This window comes from Hyperolius riggenbachi, chromosome 1 (genome assembly GCF_040937935.1).
Source record: "Hyperolius riggenbachi isolate aHypRig1 chromosome 1, aHypRig1.pri, whole genome shotgun sequence".
Classification (NCBI taxonomy): Eukaryota; Metazoa; Chordata; class Amphibia; order Anura; family Hyperoliidae; genus Hyperolius; species Hyperolius riggenbachi.
Window position 1 is genome coordinate 97,308,243 of NC_090646.1, and position 27,830 is coordinate 97,336,072.

The 27,830-nt window shown below is 45.3% G+C and overlaps 1 protein-coding gene across 1 annotated transcript in view; it reads right to left on the bottom strand.

Annotated features, from left to right (window-relative positions):
* Positions 1 to 793: 793 nt before the first annotated feature.
* The window catches only part of ZBTB49 (zinc finger and BTB domain containing 49), a 32,727-nt gene continuing 5,690 nt past the window's right edge, over positions 794 to 27,830 (bottom strand). The window contains exons 3-8 of the mRNA XM_068277386.1: positions 24,263 to 25,323; positions 14,081 to 14,127; positions 7,048 to 7,121; positions 3,911 to 3,993; positions 3,671 to 3,832; positions 794 to 1,550 (exon numbers count right to left, since the gene is read on the bottom strand). Of these exons, the coding sequence (XP_068133487.1) occupies positions 904 to 1,550; positions 3,671 to 3,832; positions 3,911 to 3,993; positions 7,048 to 7,121; positions 14,081 to 14,127; positions 24,263 to 25,323 (2,074 nt within the window). The 3' untranslated portion in view covers positions 794 to 903. The remainder of the gene's footprint in view (positions 1,551 to 3,670; positions 3,833 to 3,910; positions 3,994 to 7,047; positions 7,122 to 14,080; positions 14,128 to 24,262; positions 25,324 to 27,830) is intronic.

The window sequence follows — 27,830 nt, forward strand, 5'->3', positions numbered from 1 at the left end:
TTTACTCTAATTCTTATCTCCATTTTTGAACTCTTAGCATTATATGCTTGTTTATTCAGACAGTTTTCGTGTCTGCTTTCCGGAGGCAAGTCCACCACTTCCTCCAAGCACATCTTTAAAATTTGTATCAATTTTTATCCTGCTGGCGCCTCTGTTCTCTTACTGCGATATCTGTGCAGATAGTACCCTGGCTGGAAATCTAATCGGGAACCCAGCCCTGCAAGTGCTAACCACTCCACCACTGTGCTGCTGGTTTCTTCTTTGTCAAAAATGATTTTAATGGTAAATAGTACAGCAGATAGCTGTAGGGCAATGACAATGTATTACCATAGTTATACAGGTGAAAGGCATTTGTTTTCCTGACTCATCACATTTATTTTGGAGGATAGTTATTCCTGTAGTATCCAAGATCTTAAACCCTTTTTACTTCGTGGCTTGAGGGAATATTAGAGTGGAGCTCATTGGCCTTATGCAAGTCGGATTTATGGTTCTGTGGAATCAGTATGCTATAGGTGTGTGCTTAACCAGTGACATTGGATTAATTCATTGGCTCACAGAGACAAAAAAAAAATTGCTTTTTTATGCTCACTGTTTTGAAGTGATGCATTATGGGTGCTCCATTTCAATGAAGGGGAAGTGACCATATGCAGTTCTATTTTAAGACGGCAATCCCATATTTTATGGCAATCCTTGAAACAGAAAGTGTGCCAGTAGGAAGGCCAGAATGCCCATAACTCAAATAGTCTGAACTTCCCTGTTACATAGGAAGTAGTATAAAAAACAAAATCCAAAGTTAAATATTTTAGATTTATTAAATTAAAAAAATAACGCATTTAAACCCTGATAACTTTCATATTGATCTCATTTTTAGAGTGCTTAACTCCGCTTAGATTTGTACTTTAGTCACTGCTCCATGTCAGTTTCATTTTGCAGGGTTTTCATAGCGAGTCCCCAGAGAGTCATACTAGAAAAAAATGGCCCATCTGAGCCTCTGTAGCCATTGGACGATGTTCGATTATTCAGTGACTCATTGCAGTTATTCTCCAGAGTCACTAAAGAGGAGCGTATCATGGAGATGTCAGAGTGCAGGCTCTCCTCAGACACCACCACCTGCGTGAAGGTGTAGGTCTCGCCTGTGTCCGCTAAGTGAGGTTTTGTGGCTTTTGTGCGCTCTGCACTCCTCTTGTCCTGGCCCGTATCGTCATGAATCATACTTTGTAGCTTGCAGTAGGAGTTTGCTGTGCCTTCCTCATAGACACTCCTGTCATTCTCCACAGAATGTCCCTGTTCTTGTATGAATGCCACTGAAATATTCTCTGTTAATGAGTCTGTATTCTGAGATTTGCTCAGACTGGAAGACTCCACAGGGTTTGTGAATTCTTCAGCGGCGTCCTGTCCACCCTCTCCGGCTTTGCAGTGCATCTTCTTATGCCGTCTGAGGACAGCCGAGCGAGAGAAACTTTTGTTGCATACATCACAAGTGTATGGCTTCTCTCCTGTATGCGAGCGGACGTGCCTGCGCAGGTCCCCAGAGCCGCCAAACTTCTTCCCTGGAAAATAGCCACAGGAGTAACGTTAAAGAGGAAGGCAGATGACTCTATATCTGCTCTATGGAAGCAAATGCTGTCTATGAACAGACCCAATATAAGGCCTAAACCTTAAATCAGAAGAAAGTGCTACTTTGCCTGAACCTCGAATCCTACACAGTTCTCTCAGCTGCTTCTTTTCCACAACCAACACTGTCCTCTTTACTGCAGCCTTATGGGCCAAATGGCAAGACTTCACAACTCTCTTTTTTTAAAGCTGCTTTTACACTTATGTGGTGATCCCTCGGCAGGGGTACCTGCCAGGGGATCACCGCACTGCACGACTCTGTATTCACATGACCTTGCAGCAGAGTGTGCAGACAGGGTCATGTGCATAGTGTTCCATACACAGACAAAGATTGTATCCTTCTCTCTCTTTGCACACAAAGGGTCATGTGCATAGGCCTGCCCCCCCCCCCCCACACACACACACACACACACTGACGTAGTCCCTGCCGGTGAGGTAATATGTCACCGGGATTCCCGTCAGTCCATGTAAATGTGCCGCACCACACTTCGGCGTTTACACTTCCTGCGTCGCCATAGACTTGCATTACTGCATAATCTGTGTGGTCGGCACACAGATCAAGCAGTAGTGTACAGATGACTTTGCAGCGGAATTGCTGCGAATTAACTACTTCTGACGCATCATAGACTTTCATTGCCCATGTGTCACAGGAGCGTAGCACATGGGGATGCAACACACTGCCTCAATTCACTAAGCTTATCTCCTGTCTTTGATAACATTTCTGAATGGTTTCTAGAGTTATCACCATGGTGATAAGGCATGTAGTATTCACTAAACAATTAACTCAGGCAAACCTAAACTTCTGTCTTCAAGTTAAGGCGAGATCTCTAAAGTTAACATTTCAATCCTTAAAATAACTACAGAATTCTAAAGTTAAAGTGGACCCAAACCAAACATTTTTTTTAATTCAAAATATTTAGTTGCACCACTCTGACACATACAAAGATAAATAAACACTCCTTCATGCCTATGAGCATTTCAGTGCATGCTTTTCACTCTTCTCTTTCCATAACGAGGGTTATACAGGTGGCAGACATTAGCAATTCCTCCTTTGCCAGACACCATCTACTCCACCAGTTTGCCGGATTTTGTCCCGGCAATATGAATTAAATGTAATTGCGACCTCCTGGCCGCAATAGCGGCATAGGGGGCGATATACAGGCTGGAAACGCGAACAATCACTCGCGTTCCCATGCCTGTCGGCCGGTGACGGCCAAACCGGAAGTGTTCGCTGGCGGGTGCAGAGGCATCGGAGCGGAGCTGCGAGGGCACCGATCGTCTGCAGGGGGCTGAGGGAAGCCCCAGGTAAGTTCATCTAATTTTTTTTTTTTTTGTGGCTTTAGGTTCACTTTAAAGGAATACTGTAGGGGGGTCGGGGGAAAATGAGTTGAACTTACCCGGGGCTTCTAATGGTCCCCCGCAGGCATCCTGTGCCCGCGCAGCCACTCCCCAATGCTCTGGCCCCGCTTCCGGTTCACTTCTGGAATTTCAGACTATAAAGTCTGAAAACCACTGCGCCTGCGTTGCCGTGTCCCTGCTCCCGCTGATGTCACCAGAAGCATATTGCACAGTCCCAGTATGGTCTGTGCCTGCGCAGTATGCTCCTGGTGACATCAGCGGGAGCGAGGACACGGCAACGCAGGCGCAGTGGTTTTCAGACTTTATAGTCTGAAATTCCAGAAGTGAACTGGAGGCGGGGCCAGAGCATCGGCGAGTGGCTGCGCGGGCACAGGATGCCTGCGGGGGACCATTAGAAGCCCCGGGTAAGTTCAACTCATTTTCCCCTTAACCTCCCTCTACAGTAGTCCTTTAAAGGAAACCTGAAGTGATAAGATAACTCTCTCACTGTGAACACTTATCTCTACACCTTAAAAAGATAAGCTTCTTTAGTGAATTAACAATGAAAATACCGATCGATGTGTGGTGATAAGTTTTCTTTTGCCTATTATGTCCAGCATGATTGAGGCCAATATGCATAAAAGGGGCCTAAAGGACAAGTGAGAGGGATATGGAAGATGCACTATTTCGGCCTACATCCAGGGGGCGCTGCACTCACCACATGTCAGGCAGGTGTACGGCCGCTCTCCCGTGTGGCGGATCCTGTGCTTTATCAGCTTGCGCTGCATGTTGAAGGACTTGCCGCAGTCATCGCAGGTGTACAGCTTGTCTGCGGCGTGAGTCTTCTCATGCTCTTTCAGGTTGCTGACATTGCTGAAGCCTAGAAGAAAGACGGACCTGTCATGTACTCATTCTCTCCTTCCTTCACAATGCAGAATAGTGTAACGAGTTACATTACCTCGCCCGCAGATATCACATAAGTGTGGCTTTTCCCCTGTGTGAATAACAATGTGGCGCTGGACATCACCAGAGACCGCAAACCTAGATAAGCAGAAAAGCGTAAGGTTGGACACATAATAATACACGGGCTCCATTACAGGAAATCTGTACTGAGAAATTGTGCACGACTGACGTCTTTTTAATTCTGTCATGCCGATCCAATGACTTTAAAGGTGGCCACTGACGATCCAATTTCTAGCTAAATATCATTTGAGCGATCAGAAATTCTGATTGGAAGTGAAATTATTCACTACACCATCAAGGAACCAATCTTTGCTTTCTATCTATCACAACCAACAAGAAAATCCAGATTTTGGTTTAACGAAAATACAATTGTTTTTATGATCATTCTTAATTGATTGTGCCCATCAACGGAGATTATGTACAACCAATCCCATTAGAATTTCTGATCGCTCTAATGATTTTTTCACTAGAAATTGGACCGTTAATGGCCACCTTTACACTACAGGAATAAAGTCTGAAGAAGGCTTATTATCTGAATAGATATGTAAGCAGGCAAAGTAACAAGGAAGTGGGGATCGTGGAGGACCGAAGAGAGCTCAGATCGCTCCCAGTTTCAGTTTTGTTGAGATCAGATGCTCTATTTTAAGTTATTGAGAGAGGAGAGAAAAACAGCTAGGAGAAAAAAAATGTTAAATATCCAATATCCTTCATTTAAAGGACACATCCAAGCTCTATGAAAATAAAAAAATCCACTTACCTGGGGCTTTCTCCAGCCCCTGCCAGCCGTCCTGTGCCCGCGCCGCAGCTCTGCTCACCGCCGAAGGCCCGGGGTCCCCTTCGGTGCAAGATGTCCACTGCACCTGAGCGAGCGGCTCTCAGAGTCGCATGGACATCATCCGGACTGTTCTGCGCAGGCGCAGTAGTTCAATGCCTGCACAGTACCCTCTGGATGTACAGTAGTTCTGTGCCTGCGCAGTACAGTCCTGATGTACAGTAGTTCTGTGCCTGCGCAGTACAGTCCTGATGTACAGTAGTTCTGTGCCTGCGCAGTACAGTCCGGATGTACAGTAGTTCTGTGCCTGCGCAGTACAGTCCTGATGTACAGTAGTTCTGTGCCTGCGCAGTACAGTCCTGATGTACAGTAGTTCTGTGCCTGCGCAGTACAGTCCGGATGTACAGTAGTTCTGTGCCTGCGCAGTACAGTCCGGATGTACAGTAGTTCTGTGCCTGCGCAGTACAGTCCGGATGTACAGTAGTTCTGTGCCTGCGCAGTACAGTCCGGATGTACAGTAGTTCTGTGCCTGCGCAGTACAGTCCGGATGTACAGTAGTTCTGTGCCTGCGCAGTACAGTCCGGATGTACAGTAGTTCTGTGCCTGCGCAGTACAGTCCGGATGTACAGTAGTTCTGTGCCTGCGCAGTACAGTCCGGATGTACAGTAGTTCTGTGCCTGCGCAGTACAGTCCGGATGTACAGTAGTTCTGTGCCTGCGCAGTACAGTCCGGATGTATAGTAGTTCTGTGCCTGCGCAGTACAGTCCGGGTGTACAGTAGTTCTGTGCCTGCGTAGTACAGTCCGGGTGTACAGTAGTTCTGTGCCTGCGCAGTACAGTCGGGATGTACAGCAGTTCTGTGCCTGCGCAGTACAGTCCGGATGTACAGCAGTTCTGTGCCTGCCCAGTACAGTCCGGATGTACAGCAGTTCTGTGCCTGCGCAGTACAGTCCGGATGTACAGTAGTTCTGTGCCTGCGCAGTACAGTCCGGATGTACAGCAGTTCTTTGCCTGCGCAGTACAGTCCGGATGTGCAGTAGTACTGTTCCTGCGCAGTACAGTCCGGATGTACAGTAGTTCTGTGTCTGCGCAGTACAGTCCGGATGTCGTCAGCGAGACCAGTGAGCCGCATGCTGGAGAACGTGGGGAAGCCAATCCGTAAGCCGGCCTGGCGAGGAGGGCATCTCCACCTGAGGGGACCGGGAGCCACCAGAGCTACGGCGAGGGCACAGAACAGATGCAGGGGGCTGGAGGAAGCCCCAGGTATGTGGATTTTTCTTTATTTTTAAAGTGCTCGGACCATCCCTTTAAAAAATGAATAGTATGAAAATCAGCTAGAAACCTTTGGGGCTTTTACTGCTGTCTGTGTCTCCACAAAGAGATTTTCCTTTGGGCCATGTAGCTTTGTAACTTTAACAAGGAAACTGAGAGTCCCAAGGGTAGGAAATCACTCCTTGAAAATTGTGCCTTTTGGCTAAACTCAAACTTTCTGACAGGAAGAGGCGTGCTTGTGCCAATGTTCCCTCCTAAAGGAGGACAAAGATCAGGACCAGTAGGTGGATCCAGCACCTCTGTGCTTGCCTTAAGGGGCCCATACACCTAACGATTTTCCCGCCGATATACAGCAGATTCGATCACTGTAATCGAATCTGCTGTGAAATCGTTGCGCACACGCTGACAGAACGATCGATTTCCGTCTGAAATCAATTGTTCCCGTCGATCCGTCCGTGCGGAAGATTTCGCTCAATCGACGGCCGGTCGGGAGTGCGTCAATAGCGGCGTTCGAACGGCCGACGCACTACAGCGGCAATACATTACCTGCTCCGGCCGGCGCGTGTCCCCACTTGCTCCGGTCACTTCTCCGCTCGGCTCCTCCAGCTTCACTGAACTTCCTGTTCTGGCAGGAAGTTTAAACAGTAGAGTGCCCTCTACTTTGTAAACTTCCCCGGACAGGAAATTCAGTGAAGCTGAAGCCGAGCACGGAGAAGTGACCGCGGAGAGAGCGGGGACATGCGCCGGCTGGAGCAGGCAATGTAAGCGGAGGGGGGGGGGGGCGCGCGGCAGCGAAAGCTCCACAGATTGTGATCGGTTTCATGCTGAAATCGATTCACAATCTGTTTGCAGTAAAGGCAGCCATACGATCCCTCTCTGATCAGATTCGATCAGAGAGGGATCTATCTGTTGGTCGGATCTGATGACAAATCGACCAGTTCATGGCTACCTTTAGGCAGCTTTGCCTGGGGTCACATTTACTTTACATAGTGGATGTAAATAAACATGGCAGGAAAGTGGAATAATAAACTGAGTCTTTTTATAGTTTGTATAAATTGTCAAGAAGCTGTAATAGCATAGAGCCGATACCTTTTACCGCAGATTTCACATATGTAGGGCTTGTCCCCAGAATGCCGTCGTAAATGAGTCTGAAGATTACCGGCCTGCAAAGAGACAACTGCGTCACACACAACAGACAAAAGAGACGCCAATGACCGATTTATAGAACAGGGAATTGGATAGTTTGCCTTTTTTTCCCCTAGGGGTTCCCTAAAGTTTGCTCCATCATGCATCACCACCATCATAGCCCCTTCCATCTCCTGCCTGGGTTGCTGTGCCATGTTCCCACCGATGTTCCCTTTACCCTATAGTCTCTTTTGTGACAAACATCCTCCAGTGGTAGACAGGTCATGTGTATGCTAGGTGGTTATTTTATGCCACAAGTGGGGCTTGCACTCTCTTGCAGGTAGGCACTTGTCTGTTTTTAAGTAGCGCTGTTCATTTCCTTGCCATGTACTAATTTAATTCAATTTTGGTCAGCTGCTCCCACTTAGCAGCTTTGCTTTTGGTGTATATGCAGAGCTTCTGTTTGGGTTCAAGGTGCGTTTGCAGTTTCTGGGGTGGCTCAGCGCATCTCTGAGCTGAGGCCATTCAGAGGCGGCCTGGTGTTGCGCTGATCCACCTTTTGCACAATTTTCAATTTTCGATTTTACTTGGTAGCGCACCCAGGCTATGCATATGCATAGGTTAGGATTTAGTTAGTGTTAGGTCCCCTCCCATCGAGGATGACTTCTGCGCAGTGGGAGGGACGAGTACTTAACAAGTTGCATGCAAGCTGTTACAGGAAACCAACATCCTCCTCTAGTGGTAGACAGGTCATAAGTATGCTCGGTGTGTATTTTATCCCACAAGTGGGGCTTGCACTCTCTTGCAGGTAGGCACTTGTCTGTTTTTAAGTAGCGCTGTTCATTTCTTTGCTATGTACTCTTTTGTGACAAATACAGTATCTTGCTTTAAAGAGCACCTGCAGCATGCTCAGCCAAGTAAGAAATATGCATGAAGGATCAGCAAGTAAAAATTCATACCGTATAACTTACCTGCTTTCCCTGAAACAAGCTATGTTCCTGAAACCCCGCCCCTCCACTGGCCAAACTACTACAGCAGTTTTGCCCACAGGCTTTCCAAACCTGCATGCAGCTCTGCTGCAACCCCCAGCTGTGTTAATGTGGCAAGTCCCCAGCTAGGGCAAGCAGGTAAGGTATATGAATATTTAATTGCCGATTCTTCATGCCTATTACATGTAGAACACTTTCCATATATGGCTGCGCCTGCTTCGGGTACTCTTCAAGATAAAACTCTTGTTTCTATGTATAGCTATTCATACACAGCACGGTGGCGTAGTGGTTAGTGCTCTCGCCTTGCAGTGCTGGGTCCTCGGTTCAAATCCCAGCCATGGCACTATCTGCATGGGATTTGTCTGCTCTCCACATCTCGGCGTGGGTTTCTTCCGAGCATTCCAGTTTCCTTACACATGCCAAAAACATACGGATAAGTTAATTGGCTTTCCCCTACATTTTCCCTAGACTACGATACATATATTGTATGTTAGGGATTAGATTGTTAGTAACAAGACAAAATACTCTGTACAGCGGTGCGGAAGATGTCAAAACTATATAAAGACTAAATAATAATAATTAGTGCTGTTTCAGACCACAAGTGTGCATTTGTGCTAACGCAGACTTTTTTTCTCTGTGTGCCTTTGTGCACATTTTTGCCCACTGCCAGTAACATTGAAATACATTTGCTTTCCATAAAAAAAATGCAGAATGCTTCACTTCTGAAAACACAACACAGTCCGGAAAAAAAAAACAGGTACAACTCAGACTAGATTTAGTGAAACGCTCCCTCTGCTGGGCATGCATTGGTAGACCCAACTTTAAGCTGTTATTGACAAAGGAACAGCGGCAAAACAGAATCCAACTTTTCATAATCAAGACAACAAATGGTTAACACGAAACGGATGTAGCGGTATATTATATAAATGTAAAACCATATCCAGTAAATATAATATAATATAAAAAAATCCATAATGCCAGCTACAGGCAGATCATGGTGGCTTTGAAATTCATTTTGTAAAAATGAGGTATGCACACCCAATATTCATAAAAAGCATGAGATCTGGGTGCTAGGTACTGTAAATAGGACCTGTGGTCCTGTAGACTAATAAAATCAATGAATTCACCTGCACACCAAAATTGATGCAACAATAAGTGTATTAAATATAGTATCAAATGTATGACAAATTCACATAGAATACAATACAATGAACACAATACAATACAGACTGAGGCACTTAACATCCAAAAAAGACACTCTGTGTATATGGTATACCATAGCAGCTTATACAATTACATTCCAATGTTCATAGATAACAGCAAGTCCAACCAGGACTATAGCATCACAGTGCAGAGGGGACCATCAGAAGGAGCAAGCTATGGTATTAGCCAAAACAGTTACTATAGCATAAACGTTGTGGATCTCAATGGAGCAAACTTGAGCATAGTGGAAGCAAGGGATGCCATAAAAAGTGTATCAGAGCGTCAAGAAAAGTCCATTACCCTGACAGCGCCGTTTCGGATTTAATCCTTCGTCAGAGGGTTAGGTTTGGTGGATTCCCACGGAGTGCTGTGCCCAAATGATGTCCTGTGCAGTCAATATACAAAACCTAAGTGATAGTACGCCCAGCCTGGACACTGGGGCCGGCCCTATGACAGTTTGCTCCATTGAGATCCACAACGTTTATGCTATAGTGACTGTTTTGGCTAATACCATAGCTTGCTCCTTCTGATGGTTTTTGTATTGTATTCTATGTGAATTTGTCATACATTGGCTTTGAAATTCATCACATCACGTTTGGACAACTGCAATGTTCTCTATACAGGCCTTCCAAACAAAGACTTACCCTGCCTGAAATTATAACAGAAGGCCACTGCAAGGCTGTTAGGAAGCCCACCCTGCGCCATTGCCACATAACACTAACCCTTCCCTCACTCCACTGGCTACCGATACAATAGAGAATTCTGTTTAATGTTGGTCTAAGCATGCATTATATTAGCTGAAAACATGCATCTGGCTCCCAAGTTTCCTCTGAAAGCTAAGCTGACACTGTCTCTAGCACAAAAGACCATGGAGGACTGCAGCATTTAGGTAAACAGAAAGTGCAGTCCATGATGATATAGTGCCTTCATTGCAAACCACAGGATATAACAGAGAAACTGTCAATATGGTATCATTTATCACAATTCAGTACACCTCTAAATAAAGAATAACCCCCCCCCCCCCAGGCTCATGTTATAGTGTTACAAGGTCTCAGGTGTGACTGGGGTGCAGGTTTGTTATATTTGGTGTCATCGCTCTCACACTCTTACATATTGGACACTGGAAGTTCAACATGGCACCTCATGGCTCCCTCGCCCTTTTGTGTCCTGCAATTTCTTACACACTTTATTTATGTTACTTTTTGTACCTGTAATGTTCAATTCTGTATTTTGTATATTAGTGTATACCACTGTACAATTATGTACCCCATGTTTGTTTCTTACTTTGTACAGCGACACGGAACATGTTATAAATCAATAAAAATAATAACTCTCTGAAGATCTTAAAAACAGAATTGTTGCTCTACATAAAGATGGCCTAGATCAGGGGGGTCAAACTCAATCATGTAAGGGGCCAAAATCTGCAACATGGTCTAAGTTGTGGTCCATATTTATTAAGATATAACTTTTATTAAACAATCTCAAGCTAAATGATGTAATTATATTGACCGTGATTGGCCTGCTCCTTCCCTTCCGCAGAGTAGCGCAGTGAAGCAGTTAAATACAGTATTTACCTGCTCCAGTGCTGCTTTGAGTCTCCTCTGATCTTCCTGACACTACGGTACTCTGCTATGTGGGTGGATTGGGGAAGATGGGGGGGGGGGGGGGGTAGATGTGTGTATGATTTACCAGTTACCAGGGGAGTCTTGGTTCAAAGTGGGCTTATGCTAATTTTGCTGGGGCAGTCCTGTGGGTTATTGCTGCACCCTGGCTCGAACTGACATAGTCAGAAGTCCTGTCACTGGTGTTCTCCTTTGGACTGGAAGGCAGTGCACTGTCTTTCTGCTTACAATGATGGATGTTGGAAGCTCTCACGAGCCACATAAAATGGCAAGGAGGGCCACATTCGGCCCGTAGGTTTTGTGTTTGACACCTGTGGATTGCATGGTCCAGAGGATTCACAGGTCCTCTTTGAGATCACCGCTCCTGCACAAAATCCTGTTTTCCATCTGGTTGCACTCCCGGAAGCATACAATCGCATCCAAACTGGGCATGTGCAAGTAAGGTTCACGTATGCCCAGTAGGATGAATCGCTCATGCAAGGAGGGAAACAGCTGATTGTATACAGCTTTGTTCTACTGATCATGCGCAGATCTTACTTGCACATGCCCAGTCCAGATATCCTTCTACACAGTGGGCGTGCAGCCATGAGAAACCTATTTGACAAACTCTTTTCAAATTTGTTTAGAGGAAGCCAGCCCTAGAACGGTGTACAGCAGGAGGATCCGTGAAAACTGGACTATTCAGAGGCTTTCCACTACTAAGTATCTCATTTTGTTTTGAAAGGCAAAAGATTAGGCTGATATTATACAACTGTGGTAACACTGAGGATCTAGTATTGGTTTACAGCAGCCAGTGTTCTCCCCAGGGCCAATTAGGTGAGCGGGCCGCCCGGCTGTTTTCAAACCCCGCCCAGCTGTTGTCATTCACCCACCTAGCTAGAAAGAAACCCAGGCAGGAGTGCTCCATTGCCTGCTAGCAATCAGCGCCCAGCTCTCGCACAATAGTGAAAGTTGATGCTGTACACTGCAGGAGCGCTCCTCTGCCTGTCATCTTACGCTTCCTGGTGGAGCAGGGATTGGCTGGGCGGGTTGTAAGGGGCGGCACCATGTACGTCAACTAGCAGCTGGAAACTCTCCCTCCCGCCCTCCAATGAATAACAGGCTTTATTTTATGCCGGCAAGCAAGCACGCCCACACATCTTTGTCAGCAGCCTGCAGGAGTTATGAGAGAGGAGACCATGTGGGTTCGGCAATCAGGGACAGTCACAGCTCCGAGCGGCTCATTCATTCTCCTTCCCCCCCAGACAGCAGATAACAACCATGCCAATGTATTTAGATAAGGAGCTGCTGGTCTAATCCAGCTACTGAGGCTAGGTTTCCATTTGTCCGAAAACGGGCCGATTCCCCGGCCACGAATTCGGATGAAATTTGGCAGCATATAGAAGTCTATGAAGAGCAACCCGAATTCGTGGCCGGGGAAAAATCTGAGGCCCTGCAGCAAAAATTCATGCGTCGCTGTCCGAATCCCATAGCCGTGCATAGCGCAGTTAGAGGGATTCGGCTGCGAGACAGGGCACAGCTGTGCCAGCATTGCATCTCCCAAGACTCATGCTGCGCACAAGTGGAAACGAGCCCTGAGAGCAGGAGAGGTGATATAACTTTAGAGCTAAGTCTGTTTTTTTTTTTTGTTTACGTTCAGTTCGGGGGGGGGGGGGGGGACCGAGGCATGTAAAGTGACAGGGTGTTTCTGAGGCAGCCTCCTGTGCACTGGTCTCTCCTCTACTTCCGAGTCCCAAAGTGAAAGTTAAGAAAAAAAAAAGTGCAATCTATTCTCCTGCTGTGTCTGTATCTCCTCCCAGCTTGCATCCTGTCTGTAGTGCTCCCCCTCCCCCTTCAACAATCACACTGCAGGAACAAAGTGGACCTGAACTCTTGCACAGAAGGAAAACAGTGAAATGTACCCTTCATGTATTTAGAGTCTAGCCTGTCTAATTACCCCTCTTGACTAATCACAATTTGTAATTTTATTTCTCTCCTGTGTCACCTGACTGCCATGGCAGATAAACTCATTTGAAAGCACAGGAGGTTAACAATATGTCTGCTTCCTTGAAAGCAGGAAGTAGAAACAGTGCAGATTTATTGTAGAATTTGTATCGGCTGTAACAATTAAATGTTTTTCTTCAAAGTCTATTATGTTGTTGCTTATCTTTTAGAGGAGAGAGGAAGTTCTAAGTGCTCATCTGCTTTAAAGGGACCTGAGCACCATAATCTGAAACAATTTCTCCCTAATGCTAGGTACACACGATGCAATTTTCTGACAGATTTACTGTCAGATGGACTATTTCCAACATGTCCAATCTGATTTCTGATCAAATTTCCGCTCGATTTCCCATAGAAGTGAATGGAAAATCGATTGAAAATCAGATTGAACATATTGGAAATAACTGATCTGACAGTAAATCTGCAACACACACAATTGCTCACTACCAGTTAAAGCAATTTCCTACCTCTATCTTGCCAGCAGGCCCCAGCCTCTCTCACTTGCTGGGGCCCCCCAAACCACCATGCGATACCCAGAGGGAAATGTGGGCGAGCCCTGGGAGATACCTACACGCTTACGTCCAACCAAGCCTCTCACCTGAATGCTAATTATGCAGATCCTGCTAGATCGGTATGGCAGGCAAAGGGTGTATGACCGTGCACCTGATTGGCTGACTGGCGCCTGCTGGCCAGATAGAGGTAGGAAAATGCCTGAACTGGTAGTGAGCAATTGTGTGTGTTGCAGTTTGCATTCAGTTTAGAGGTGATGGGGGTGAAGTCCCTGGAGGTGAAAGAGCCAGGGCTCGCCCACATTTCCCTCTGGGTATCGCATGGTGGTTTGGGGGCCCCAGCAAGTGAGAGAGGCTGGGGCCCCTGTCGTGCGAACCAGTGTTTGTAGTAAATCTGTCAGAAAATTGCATCGTGTGTACCTAGCAGGTACATTGGCTCGTCTCCTCATCCTCCCCCTGTGCTTAATGCAGAGTTGCACTGGTTCTGCTCTTCCCCATGGCTCCCCACCCGGCTACGTTTTCATGTCACCCAGCTGAAAAAAAAATCCTGGGGAGAACACTGAGCAGCACTCAGGTAAAAACGGGTTACAATACAGACTTCCCACCAAAACAAGTATGTGCTGTGTACTATGGAACATAACATAATGTAACAAAGGGAATAGTAGCTTTTATATAGCCAGGAAAAGCATCCTACCTGCGAGAAATGTTTCCCACAGACGCTACATTCAAACGGCTTCTCACCTACGTGAAAAGAAAGAAAAATCATAAGCATGAAGATGAAAGAAACATGATGTATTTCCGACTAGCTGAGGCAATCCAAGTTTAACAGCCTGATGAGCATTTCTGTGCCTGCTTGTATCTACATAAGCTCTGGTAATAGTTCTAAGTCTCCTGGGCAGATGTTTGCCCCACCATTTCACCCTTCCATGGGCACACTGCCTGTATTTATTTGTTTAAAGCGCATCTGAAGTGAGAGGTAAATGGAAGCTGACATATTTATTTTCTTTTAAACAATGCAGATTGCCTGGCTGTCCTGCTGAGCCTGTGTCTCTAAGCCATAGACCCTGAACAAGCATGCAGATCAGATTGTGGTAGAGGGTGATCGACACACAGAAGAGGGGCTCTATTTGTGGCTCTAGATACATCTCTGGCACTGTATTTGGCCTGAGGAAGTGAACGTTGGAACCCCGAAATGCGTTGCCTGTGCATAATTAAACTTCATATGTGTATGAATGTGTTATTTAGGAAAGCCACCTCTCCCTTTATTATTTTAGCTATTTTTAACACAGTTTTACATATCATTCAACTCCTCTTCCCCCCCTTTATGCAGATCAGGTGCTCTGACTGAAGTCAGACTGGATTAGCTGCATGCTTGTTTCAGGTCTGTGATTCAGCCACTGCTGCAGCTGAAGGATGCCAGGCAACTGGTATTGTTTAAAAGGAAATAAATATGTCCGCCTCCAAGGCATTCTCTTGGAGCCAATTCCTGATTGCTCTTACCTCAGTGGAAGGCTGGCTGGCAGAGACCAAATGCACTCTAAATGTGTTGCATTTGAATAAATGAGTGCCCTAAACCTCACCATAGGCTTAATATATTCTGGTACAAGTATGTAGTCCAATAGCGACCTGATTCTGATCATATATTTGATCATTTACCTGATCTATAACTAATCTATGCAAGAAAGGTTTAGTTCGCACACCTTTGAATAAATAAAATGTCTGCATTTATTGCATGATTATGCACAAGAATTGACAATTGTTTCTGGGCCACAAAGGGTCCTCTCCTTCAGAAAAGTGCAAAACATACCCTTCGTGGCCCCGAAACAATTGTCAATTCTTGTGCATAATCATTGGACGACATACTTGCACTAGAATATATTAAGCCAGATTCAGCAGAATTCTGATCTAATATCAAGTGAACCGCCACTGCCACTAGCTTTGTACTGCTTGATGCGGAACAAAGCTGTATAGCCATCAATCACAATACCCCGCCTCACAATCCTTCCACAAAGAGCACTCATTCCCAATCAATAGTTGATTATTTTGTTCATATATCAATCAAGGAAGCTCTAGGTTTTAATACATTTCATTCAGAGTAAATGTATAGATTAAGTTTAGCATAAATACATGCAAAACATGGCAAGACGTTATAGATTTAAAGTGGACCTGAACTCTTGCACAGCACACAATGAAAAGTCTTTATTCCACATATAGTTGCTGAAGAAACTGACTTCTCTTTGTTCTGTGTTTATTTAGGCAGATAAACATGTCTAATTAGTTCTTATCAGCACCTGTGAATAGACTGCAGGAGAGCTCTAAAAATAAAGTAAACTATGCCAGCTGGTGCATCAATAGCCACCGTAGTTCTCAAATGGATAAACAAGTCCAGATAACATGATCTACATAAACCATAGAATGATCCTTACCATGCAGAAGTCCCCTAAACCACATATTTCCATGCAAGACTATTGTGCTCGATCGTATATGTTTCATTCATCATAGGCAATCCAACAGTCATCACAATAACGGTATTAGAGGTTTAAGGATAAAATGTTTCCAATAGATACGCTGTAGAAAGACTGAAAGTCTGTTTATCAGCTGGCCAGCTAAACAAAACTCATGGGTTCCTGTTTTTTGAGCAGGCTGCATCACTAACCAATTCCACGCCAACCAGACCCCCTCGAACTCCCAGTACTGTATCAGGGGATTAATGATTTTTACAGGCCTACAACCTGTTTAGCGATCATGGCCATATGTCAACTAACCCCCGTGCAGAGAAGATTCTCCATGGTAAGCCCCCACTAGTGAATAGAGGTACTAATAGATTTAAGGGACACCCGAGGCGAAAATAAACTAAAGAAATAAACCATTGTATCTATCTTCCTTCTCCTAAAATGAATTTTTAAGATATTACACGGTTTTATTTTATGTTTAAATCTACGTTTTACGTTTTAACTGTTTTATTGTTTTTGCTTAATGACTCATTCATTGAAGTATGCCAGAGCTAAAATCTATTAACTACTGACCCTTTTTATCTCTTTCCTGCTCTCAGAAGCCATTTTCTGCTTGGAAAGTGTTTTGTAGTTGGAATTTCTTATCAGTGAGGGTCACACTGTAGTCACTCCCTGTCTGAGTCAGGGCTAAGTCAGCCACTTACATACCTGATATTTAACTCTAGAAAAAGAAAAAAAAAAAGAACACAGCATAGTTATTTGTGTGCAAGGCACTGTACATACCCATGTCTATCTCATCATGTCACATGTCACCTCGGGTACCCTTTAAACGTGGTGCGTGCTTGCTTGTATTAGTCAGAAACATCAACGTGTTTCATCTGTATATGTGGACTTCCTCAGGAAAAATGTAATATTTGGGTGCCCTCCAGTGGCTATTTATCTGTATGATAATGGTTGACACTAAAAAGCAGAGTTAGTACCTGCTAACGATGTTTTCAACAATCCTTCAGGGCAAAGGTGAGACGTAGCTCCTCCCAGAAACAGGAACAGACAGCACTTCCCCTATAAAAAAAGTCACATGGTTAGTCCACCCTCAGTGCGTTTAGCCAAGTACCCGACAGGTGAACATTCCACTAACCCATAACCGTGCAACTATCAGACACAGACAATTAACACCCGGGTGGGATTGTTGCCCTGAAGGATTGTTGAAAACATCGTTAGCAGGTACTAACTCTGCTTTTTCCCCACAATCCTTCAGGGCAAAGGTGAGACGATTAACAAGTAATACAACCTCAGGGTGGGACCACCGCTTGGAGAACGTTTCTACCAACCGCCTGGTCGTGTGCAGACATTGCATCAATTCGGTAATGACAGATGAACGTAGAAAACCTTGACCACGTTGCTGCTTTACATATTTGCTCAGGCGAAGCCCCTACATTATTAGCCCAAGAAGCTGCCCTAGCTCTAGAAAAGTGAGCTTTAAATGAGGCAGGAGCCTCACTTCCCATAACTCTGAAAGCTTCTATAATAGCTAACCTAATCCAATTAGCTATAGTAGATTTAGAAGCTCTCTGACCTACAGTTTTTCCTGAAATAAAACAGATAAGGAATCTGTCTTCCTGACATCTGCAGCTCTGTTTAAGTATTCCAGAACACATCTAACATCTAATGAGTGAAAAAATCCTCTCTTTTCCACAACTTGGATCCACACAGAAGGTAGGCAAAATAATATCCTGCGACCTGTGAAACCTAGACCTAACTTTTGGACAAAAGTTTGGATCCGTCTGTAATACCAACCTATCCTGAAAATAAGGACTTTTCATAGACAAGGCCTGTAGCTCACTAACCCTTCTGGCTGTAGTGATGGCTACTAAAAATACCGTCTTTAAAGAGTAACTGTCAGGCTGCAGAAGCTAATTTAAACCTCTATTCTCCTGTGTTAAACAGTTTAGAAGGAAGCCTAAAAGCCATTAGTGAAGATAAAAATCTCAGTTACCTTTGATGTGTGCTTATCAGCAAGTCTGTTACAGAGCCATAAGGACGCAAGCCGCATACTAAACTGCAAAGCATTCTGGGGCCCTCCCCTCGGCTGCTAATGAGACGTTACAGAAGCTTGTAATCAGTCCAGCGTGTAGCACTGATAAATCTCGGGGGAGAGTACTCTGCAGGAGTCAGCTATTGTTCCTAGCCACATGGCTCATTAATATTCACTGCACACTGTGTTGTTCAAGTAGGAGCTTATCTGTGATCAGGAAGCAGGCAGGACATGACGACACATTTGACAGAAAAACATGGAGCCTGCCATGAGCTGTCAGGAGCATCTATCTCTGCATATACTATATACAAATTCTGTGAAATCCAAACGTGGACAGTGAAATGCATATGTAATGTAAGTACAGCCAATCTTTAGCTACTGATATATGTGTTTATTTTCTCTGAGACCTTATACCTAACAGCTCCTCTTTAATGTAAGAAATATAAAATAACTGTCCCCTAGTGGCTCAAAAGGACCTTTGGACAGCCCCCTAATACTAACGATAAATCCCAAGGAGAAACGTATGGCTTGTAAACTGGCAGTTTCCTAGATAGAGCCTTCCGAAATCTCAGTATTGGAGAGGAAGACAAGGGGATACCTGAAAGCAGATAAGGTAGCAATCTGCACCTTAAGCGTACTCACAGAAATATTTTTATCCCAACTGTCCTGGAGAAACCAGGACTGCTGGGACTGACAAGCTATCTAACTTAGAGCCAGATAACCAAAGATGGTAAGTCTTCCAGTATTTCAGATAGATCCTCCTAGTAACTTCCTTACAGCTAGTAACCAATATAGAGGCTGCCTTCTCAGATACTCCCAACTTTTTGAGTAAGGCTAATTTAAGATCCAGACTAACAGATTCAATCTGCCTGGATGCGGATGCCACAGGATCCCTTGCAGCAGTAGATCCGGCCTGCAAGGAAGTCTCCAAGGGTTTTCTGATGCTACCCTCCTGAGAGCTGAAAACCAGCTCCTTCTCGGTCACCAAGGAGCTATCAAAATCATCCGATTTTGACAACCTCTCCATTTGCTGATGACCGCCGAAATCAAATTGAGAGGAGGAAATGCATACAGAAGTGGAAAGTTCTACTCTTGAATGAATGCATTCACCCCCCTCCGGCTTTGATCTCTTGGGTTGATAGAGAGAAAAAAAGTCTGAATCTGGGTATTGTCTTCTGTTGCAAACAGATCGATTGACTGTGTTCCCCATCGTTTTATGGTGTCTGTGAAAACACCTCCTTGTTTAGAGACCATTCTGATGACAGAATCCTGCTTCTGTTCAGTTTGTCTGCATCTATATTGAGTGTTCCCTTGAGATGAACAGCTCTCAAGGATGACACATTCTTTTCTGCCCCAGCCAAGATGTCCTCAGCTTCCTCCTGCAACCACAGGAATCGCGTGCCTCTCTGTTTGTTGATAAATGCTACTGCCGTAACGTTGTTTGACTGGATCAGAACATTGGACTGCAACCGTATCGATTGCACCTGAAATAAAGCCAGCCTTACTACTGTTAATTCCTTTCAATTGGATAACCTTTGAGACTGATTTTGTCCATTTCCCCCGAAAGGCTCTGTGAGCTGTATGAGCTCCTCAGCCCCAAGCGCTTGCATCCGTAGTTATTACGTTGTCTACAGGCCCCTTCCAAGGCCTGCCCTTCACAAGGTAGGATTCCTCCAACCACTGTTGCAGAGACAACACACAGTTGAGGGATTTTGACTTTGAAATCTAATGTTTGTGGACGACCGTCCCAATTTTCTAGGAGGAACCTCTGTATCTTCCTGATATACGCTAATGCCAAGGGAACTGCCACCATCGTGGATGACATTAACTCAAACACTGACAAAATCGTTCTTAGGGAAACTTTGTCTTCCCCTTGTAATGATTTTACTGCCAAACTTATCTTCAGAATCTCTTGGGAGGAAGGAAAAATCATCTGTTTTACTGAATCCACTAGCATGCCAAGAAACTGAGTTCTCTGACTTGGAATTAGAGAGGACTTCTCCAGGTTGATGATCCAACCTAGGGATCGGAGATGTTCCGATACCAGATTCAAATGGCTTCTCAGCTGTTCTGCTGAACTTCCTAGAATAAGCAAGTCGTCTAAATACGGAATGGTTAAAATCGATTGTTCCCTTAACGGAATTAATGCTTCTCTCAGAATTTTTGTGAACATTCTTGGGGCAGAAGTGATCCCAAACAGGAGGTAAACAAACTGGTAGTGTTCTACCATCCCATTTATTCTCACTGCAAAACTTGTGATTTTTGGTGAATCGGCACATGCCAATATGCATCTCTTAGATCCAGAGATGCCATAAAGGCCTCTGGAAACAATAACTCCCTTACAGATTCCATCCGAAAAATTTTCATAAACCGATTCAGGTTTGTTAGGTTCAGAATCAGGCACAGGATGAATTACATTACTTTGTACAGCTCCACGGAATATGTTGGCGCTTTATAAATCAATAATAATAATTCTGTCTTAGCATGTTCTGCAATATGCTCAAAATCTTTGGAACCAGAGTGGGATCTCTTAGGGCCTTTGAGATCACAAATCTTGATGGTGGAGGAAGGGCAAACTATTTGAAAACCAAACATTATTGTCTGGCAAATAAATGGATCTTTTGCCACTTTTGCCCACCTAAGAGAAAGTATCTTAGCCTTCCCCCCCACCGCCTGACACGAGCCCTTGGGATTCTGACTGGGTCTCTAGAGCTTTAGACTTAAAGCCCCCTTTCCTGGACTTGTCAAAAGTCCGCCTCCTGCCTTTACTTTGATCCTTAGAGGCATCCTTTTTGATCACTCCTTGGCTTACGAAAAATATTGTTACCACAGTCTTCTGTTTATTAACCAAAACTTTATTTTTATTCGATGTTCTTTCCAAAGCTGAATCCAGCTCTGGACCAAACAACAATTCACCTGAAAAAGGGACACCACACAGCCTGTTTTTAGATGAGATATTACCATCCCATATTTTAAGCCACAAGGCTCTAAGAGAAACATTAGAGCAATGGACCTGGCTGAAATCTAATTGCTTCAGCAGAAGGCATCTGCTAAATATGCAGCAGTATAAATGAGAATAGCAATAGAACTCAACAATTGCTAAACAGGTGCACCAGCCAGTATGTTAGCTTTGAGCTGATTAATCCACAGCTCCAAAGTTGTGGCCACACATGTAGAGGTAAAAGCTGGCCTAAACATAGCCGCACTAGCCTCCCAAGACCTTTTCAAATAAACATCCACCTTTTAATCAAGTGGATCCTTCAGCTTTGTATAATTGATTATGAATAGACAAAACAGCTACCACATCCTCAATACAGAATTTTAACTTTGAAACAGATTCAGATTCTATTTCTCTAGCGTCTGAATCCTCAGAACTAGCTGCAAACTCAGCCTGACTAATATCAACTTCAGTCACAGATACTCCAAATACAGCAACCTGAGAAGTGGAGGGATTAGCATTCAATAATGAAGACTTAATTGATTCCAATGAAGCATTAATCTCCTCTCTAAAGGATCTCAATGTATCCTGAACAGAGTGACCCGGCTCCTCCCTTACAACCCTCTGTATGCACAACTGACAGTTTTTGCATAGGGCCACATAAAATTGCACAAAGGGAATGTTTTATCATTAGGAGGATGCCTATGCTTATCTGCAGCCGCAGCAGCAGCAGATTTAGCAGAAGCCTTAGTATTGGCATAATTAACAACACAACAAGGCATGTAACTCTGCTCACAGCTATAGCACAATCAGCCCAGAAAGAGAAACCATTATCTCACCTTTTGGGCGGCCTGGTTGCTCTCAATCCTCTCAGCGTCTGACATGCTTCCAGCTGACACATCCAGCGCAGGACAAACTCTCTCTGAGCAACAGTGCTACAGGCCCGCGCAGCTTCCCCTTGAAACATACCTGGCCTGCCGCGAATGGATGAGTGGCGGCCCGGAAGCTGCAGAGAGAGTAATGAGCCGGCACTACAATTGTTACCTTCGGCATACCCGCCGGAAAGCACGCATCCGGACGCGGCCAAGCGTCCTAATGGCCGCAATGCGCTCCACGCTGCACATGGCCGCCGGCTTACCTCCGTCCTGCTCACTCCGCCGCAAGGCCGCCAAGGGGAACCCACGCCTTCCACTCTTGCTTTCCCTGGAAGCGGGAGAGAAAGGTAGGCAAACCCCAGGAAAGCTCCAGCCTGGGGCGCATGGCCAGACTGCCTCAGTACCACAGTCTCAGCCACCCAGAGAGATCCACCTGCAGCCCAGCACACAGGCTTCACCCAGAGGGGAGATGCCGACCTGCCTGGACGCAGGAACAAACAGCACTGTGGGTGGACTAACCATGTGACTTTTTTATAGGGGAAGTGCTGTCTGTTCCTGGGAGGAGCTACGTCTCACCTTTGCCCTGAAGGATTGTGGGGAAAACATTGCACTTGATCCTAAAAAAGCCCGAACATGTGTGTGAAACGCATTGAACTTTCGTGACTGATATGCTCCTTAGGAGATAGCTCTAGCTTTATTTAAAAAGTGTACCTGAATTGTGGTCAACTGTTAAACTAAACATGCTCTGTGGTAGTGATTTGGAAACTCTCCCAAACTGCATAAGTACTACAGCAAGTGTCCCCACAGTATAACCGTAAAAATAGCCCTTCTTCCACCTTTCTTTTCTCTTTTGCAGAAAGTGGGCAGGTCAGGTGTGGATGGGAGGAGGAGTTTTGCATTAGACTTACAGATCATGCGATTTGGAAAAAAAATTTAAGTAGCCACCAAGAGGATATTAAGTTTAATGAGCCTGATTCCCTAAGGGTGCTAACCTAGTTAGTACGCCTAAAGGTTTTTGGGCGTGCTAACTAGGGTGCTAAGTAGTTAGCATGCACCAAGCTGAATCAGATTGCGCGCGGTACTTTACCTATAAGGTCGCATTGGATGCGCCCTAAACGTTGCATGGGTGCGACGTTTAGGGCGCATACAATGCGACCTTATAGGCGCATAAGGTGCGCTGTTTTCGTCGCTCCCGGTGCAACGTTTTGCGTGCACCGGCGCTAATTAGCGCGTGCTAAGTTTCTTTAGGCGTGATAAGGGGCTTTTCACAAGCGTGCTAACACTTAGCACCTCTCTGTGAACAAAGTGAAATACACCCATATTGAGAATTTTCTGAAACCATGAATGGATGCTGTTCCAGTTTTTTTTTTTTTTTTTTGCAATTTAATAATTTAATGCCATTAAAAATGACCAGACCAGTTTCAATTAGCAGCCGGGTACACTTTTTACAAAACTGACAGGAAATTGCATTAGATTTCTATTATGAAATCTGTACTCTGGCTTTTACTATTTTTCAGTGCAGAAACCCTAGCTACATTCCTCTTCCTGCATTAATACTTCACTGTCCAGGGAAAATGTTGCTTGTTTTTCACACCTGCTCAAGCGGGGTGACTGAGAGAAAGCTCAGATACTCATGCTGGGAATACACGTTACGTTTCTCACGTTAGATTCGCAGCGCGATCTATTAGCCATTCGATTCCCTGCTCGATTATCTTATCTTCCGCTCGTTTTTCTTATATTTTTTCCCTTCACTTCTATGAGAAATCGAGCAGAACAGAATCAAGCGGAGAATCGGAAATGTCGGAATTTTATCATCGAAGGCATCTATCGGAAAGATTCTCCGCAAAAAACGTAACGTGTATTCCCAGCATAAGTCTTGACTAAATCTGGTACTGTCAGTGTGAAGCTGTTCAGCATTTGAATACAAATACACAAACTAAGCAATCTGAGTCAACATGCAGAATTAATCCTAGCAATATCTAGAGCTGAAGGGATTGCTTATTTCTAAACAAAGCTACTTACCTATGGGGAAGGGGGGGGGGGGGGAGGCTGCTCTGTAGCCCCTTGTCTATATGAGAGCCTCCCTCTTGCTGCTTCCTGTGCTGAAGAAACACAGGTTGAAGTACCTGCAGTGATGTGAAGTGTCACAAGCCTCTGCAATGCATGCCAGGAGATGTAGTCCATTCATGTGATTAAATCTAATGTCCAGGAGATGTAACCACATAAATGGACTACATCCCCCGGTATGTACATGCGCAACATCACTGCGGGTGCTCCACCCTGCAGTTCTGAGGCACAGGAAGAGAGAAGATGGATGCCCTCATATAGACAGGGGGGAGAGGGGGGTCGATAGAGCAGCCCTCATAGGTAAGTGAATGTATGCTGCCCACCCCAAAAGCCCATAGCAATTACAAACTTCCCTTAAGGGGAGGTTCATTTTATATATTTATTTTACTTAGGAGCACCCAGGTTAAGATGGCTTGGTTTGGTGGAAAGCATTATGAAACCAAAGCTTGGACCTTTTGCTTGTTAAGTCTACAGTTGGATTTTTTCTTTCACTATTACCTCACTGTACCTGTGTGAGAACGTTTGTGTAGCTCCAGGTTGCTGGGATGTTTGAAGCTTTTACCACACACATCGCAGGAGCAGTGTTTGGGTCCCGAAAGGTCTGTCTCTTCCAGGTTGGGACTTTCAGCTCGCTCTACCTCCACATTCTCAGCAACATTCTCCAGCATTTCAGTCTCTGCTTCTTTTTCTAAAAAGGTCTTCTCTGTGTTGTCCATTACCTCGTTGGTAAACACTGTTTCCTCTACAGTATTCTGCAGAACTGTGATGGGCTGAGCTGACTCTTCTGCTGCCTTCTGAGACCTAAGATAGTTTAATTTCTTCAGATGAATGGCTTTCTTAAGTCGCATCTCTGTAGGGAATGGAAGTGGTGGTGCCTCTTGATCCTGGGAGGAGACAAACGTATGGGAGAAAGCAGGCAATGGTTCCAGAGGCAAAGAATCTGATGGGGTCAATATAGACTCAGAAGGAGTCAAAGTCCATGGCTGCGACTCTGTCATATTGGAGGCAATGTTGGCCACTGTCGTCTGCTCTGCTGCCTTATCAGCATTTTCCTTGTAGAAGAGTTTACTGTAAAAGTCCCGCAGTTTGTAGGGCTGACCATACTGCTTTAGTTGAATCTCCTTATTACCTGAGTTGGTGGGGACAGGTGTAGGTTTGGGAACCTCATTTGAAGGCACACTGGCCTTATCTGGTAACACTGGTTGGGAATGTCTTTCCTCCACAATAGGATCTTCTATCAATGGAGTACTTAGCTGTTCACTGGGTGGTAAAGGTTGTATAGAGGTGGTAAAGGCTGGAAAATTCTCTTGCAAGGGTTCAGAGTTGCTGCACGGAATGGAAGCCACAGAGTCCACATTGGTGGTGAGTTTTAAGAAGCTGTAACACATATTCAGGACATTTTGTACTTGTAGGCACTGTGCGATGTCCAACATAGCTTGTATGTTATCGTTGTTGAGGTCCAGATGTGAGGTGTACATGAAGTCCAGTATCTGACCAATACCGCCAATGTTCTTAATGTCCAGATGAAACACGTCATTTTTCTGGACTGAGGTATTCTGAAACAGAGATCTGGTAAAGGAAAAGCAATTAGTTATGAATAAAAATAGAGGAAAGAATATTGAGCTATTTTCCTATCGTCAGCTTTTACTTCTGTCAGGTCGGTTAAATGTCAAGTTGTAACAAATGTCGAGACTTAATTTTAGAAAGGGAGGACACCTGAGTTTTTACACCAGGAGGGATGTAGCTGAAGAATCGCTGCAAACCACACTAAATGAAAAAGTTATTTGAAAAGATAGTTATTACATATATTAGTGTACCCGAAGTGACACGACATGGTGAGATAAACGTGTATGTACAGTGCCAAATTAATAACTAGGCTGTTTCTTTTTCTGCCTGAAAGAGTTACCCTTCAGGCATACAAGTAACAGTTTCTCTCTTATAGCGTAACCCTGAGGGCCCTTTCACACCGGGGAGGGGGGTGCGGTATTTTTACCGCACCCCACCGCTGGGCAATTAAAGTCAATGCTGACTTTCATACTGCCACAGTACAGTGCAATGCGACCGAATCAAGGTTTTTGCGCCGCATCCCGGATGCTGGTCCAGACCTATGTTACCACACAGCTTCTGCATCAACTTGGGGTAATCTGCGTCGGCCCAGAAGCCATGCTAGTCTATGACAACGCGGGAACTTTTAAAAATGACAGAGGCGATGTTGCAGCATGTATGCTTGGAAGCATATTTTTACAACATGCTTCCGTGCAGTTCCACATACCCCAAAGCAGGAAGTGACCGCAAGCTTCCCCAATGCTAGATGGGGAATGCCGTCGTGTAGTATCACTGTATTCCCCAAAAGGTCTGTTTTAGGGGGGTGATGCGGCTGCCGCACCGCCAATTTGCAGCGTGAAACCAGCCTTACCCTTACAAGTAAAGAGGAATTACAGCCATAAAAATCCTAGCAGAGAAAAGCGTCTGAGTGCAGAGGATAGATAACAAACGTCAATAGTTCATGTATTTTAGCTCTGGGATACTTAGCAAACTGCCATTAAGCAGAGACAATAAAGCATTAAAGGGAAGGTTCAGGGAGGGTGGGTAAAAAATAAAAATCAATTTCCACTTACCTGGGGCTTCCTCCAGCCCGTGGCAGGCAGGAGGTGCCCTCGCCGCCGCTCCGCAGGCTCCCGGTGGTCTCCGGTGGCCGACCCGACCTGGCCAGGCCGGCTGCCAGGTCGGGCTCTTCTGCACTCCAAGGCCCGGAACTTCTGTGTCCCACGCCGGCGCGCTGACGTCATGGGACGTCCGCCGGGCTGTGCTGCGCAGGCGCAGAACTACTGCGCCTGCGCAGTAGAGCCCGAAGGACGTCCGATGACGTCAGCGCGCCGGCGTGAGACGCAGAGGTTCCAGGCCTTGGAGCGCAGAAGAGCCCGACCTGGCAGCCGGCCTGGCCAGGTCGGGTCGGCCACCGGAGACCACCGTGAGCCTGCGGAGCGGCGGCGAGGGCACCTCCTGCCTGCCACGGGCTGGAGGAAGCCCCAGGTAAGTAGAAATTGATTTCTATTTTTTACCCACCCTCCCTGAACCTTCCCTTTAAGGTCATTTTAGGAGTAGGGGGATGGATACAATTTATTATAACATCAGTTTATTTTAATCTTGGGTTCACTTTAAAGATGCCCATGCATCAGACGATGTATGGGTAGATCGACCAAGAGAGAGACCTCTCTCTGATCGAATATGATTGGAGAGAGATCTATTGGGAGCCATAAATCGCATGCCGATTCCTGATCAATTTCATCATGAAATTGTTCATGAATTGTCCTCATGATGATCCACACCCCCAACTCCCCCTCTCCCCCCACCTCCGGTGCCTCGTGCAATTATACTTTCCCTGCCGCTGTACACCACAGCTATTAGCGGTTTAGCACAAGGGACACGTGTGTGACATCACACAAGTGCCCCATGTGCTATTACATAATGCGCCGTGAATCCGGAAGGAGTGTGCAGACAGCGGCAGGTAAAGTATAACTGCACGGGGAACCGGGGGAGAACATTCTAGACTGGGGGGACGGCAGCCAGGGGTTTCTGTCGTATTGGTCGTTTCCGATCATAACTTGCCATTATCACAGCGCGATCTTAACTTCAGATCCTGCTAGAGCGGGAGATTCAATGGATATTCAGATATGACGCTGATCAGATATAAAAGAAAGCCAACATAGGTATGTCATTTTTTTTATTTTATTTTCCGATATCGGTCTAAATGAATCAAGAGGGAAAATCGGACGATGGTTGGTATTTCAATTAATATTTTCCATCCTGTCCGATCTGCTTATGACCATAAAAAAAGAGAACAATTTTGAGCTTTGGATCAGTTGCTGGCAATTAATAAGCTGAATTTGCCTGTTCTGATCATTTACTCGATCGGAGATACCCCCTGGAGTGAAAACTGCATGGTCTGTACAGTACCAGGCATGAAGCTTCCACACAAGGATGCAGAAACACCACAGCTGGTGACTGGTTGCTATGGAAGGGTTTGTCAGCAGCAACTAGCAAGTAGGCCTTATATATATTCAGAGGGGAAAAAA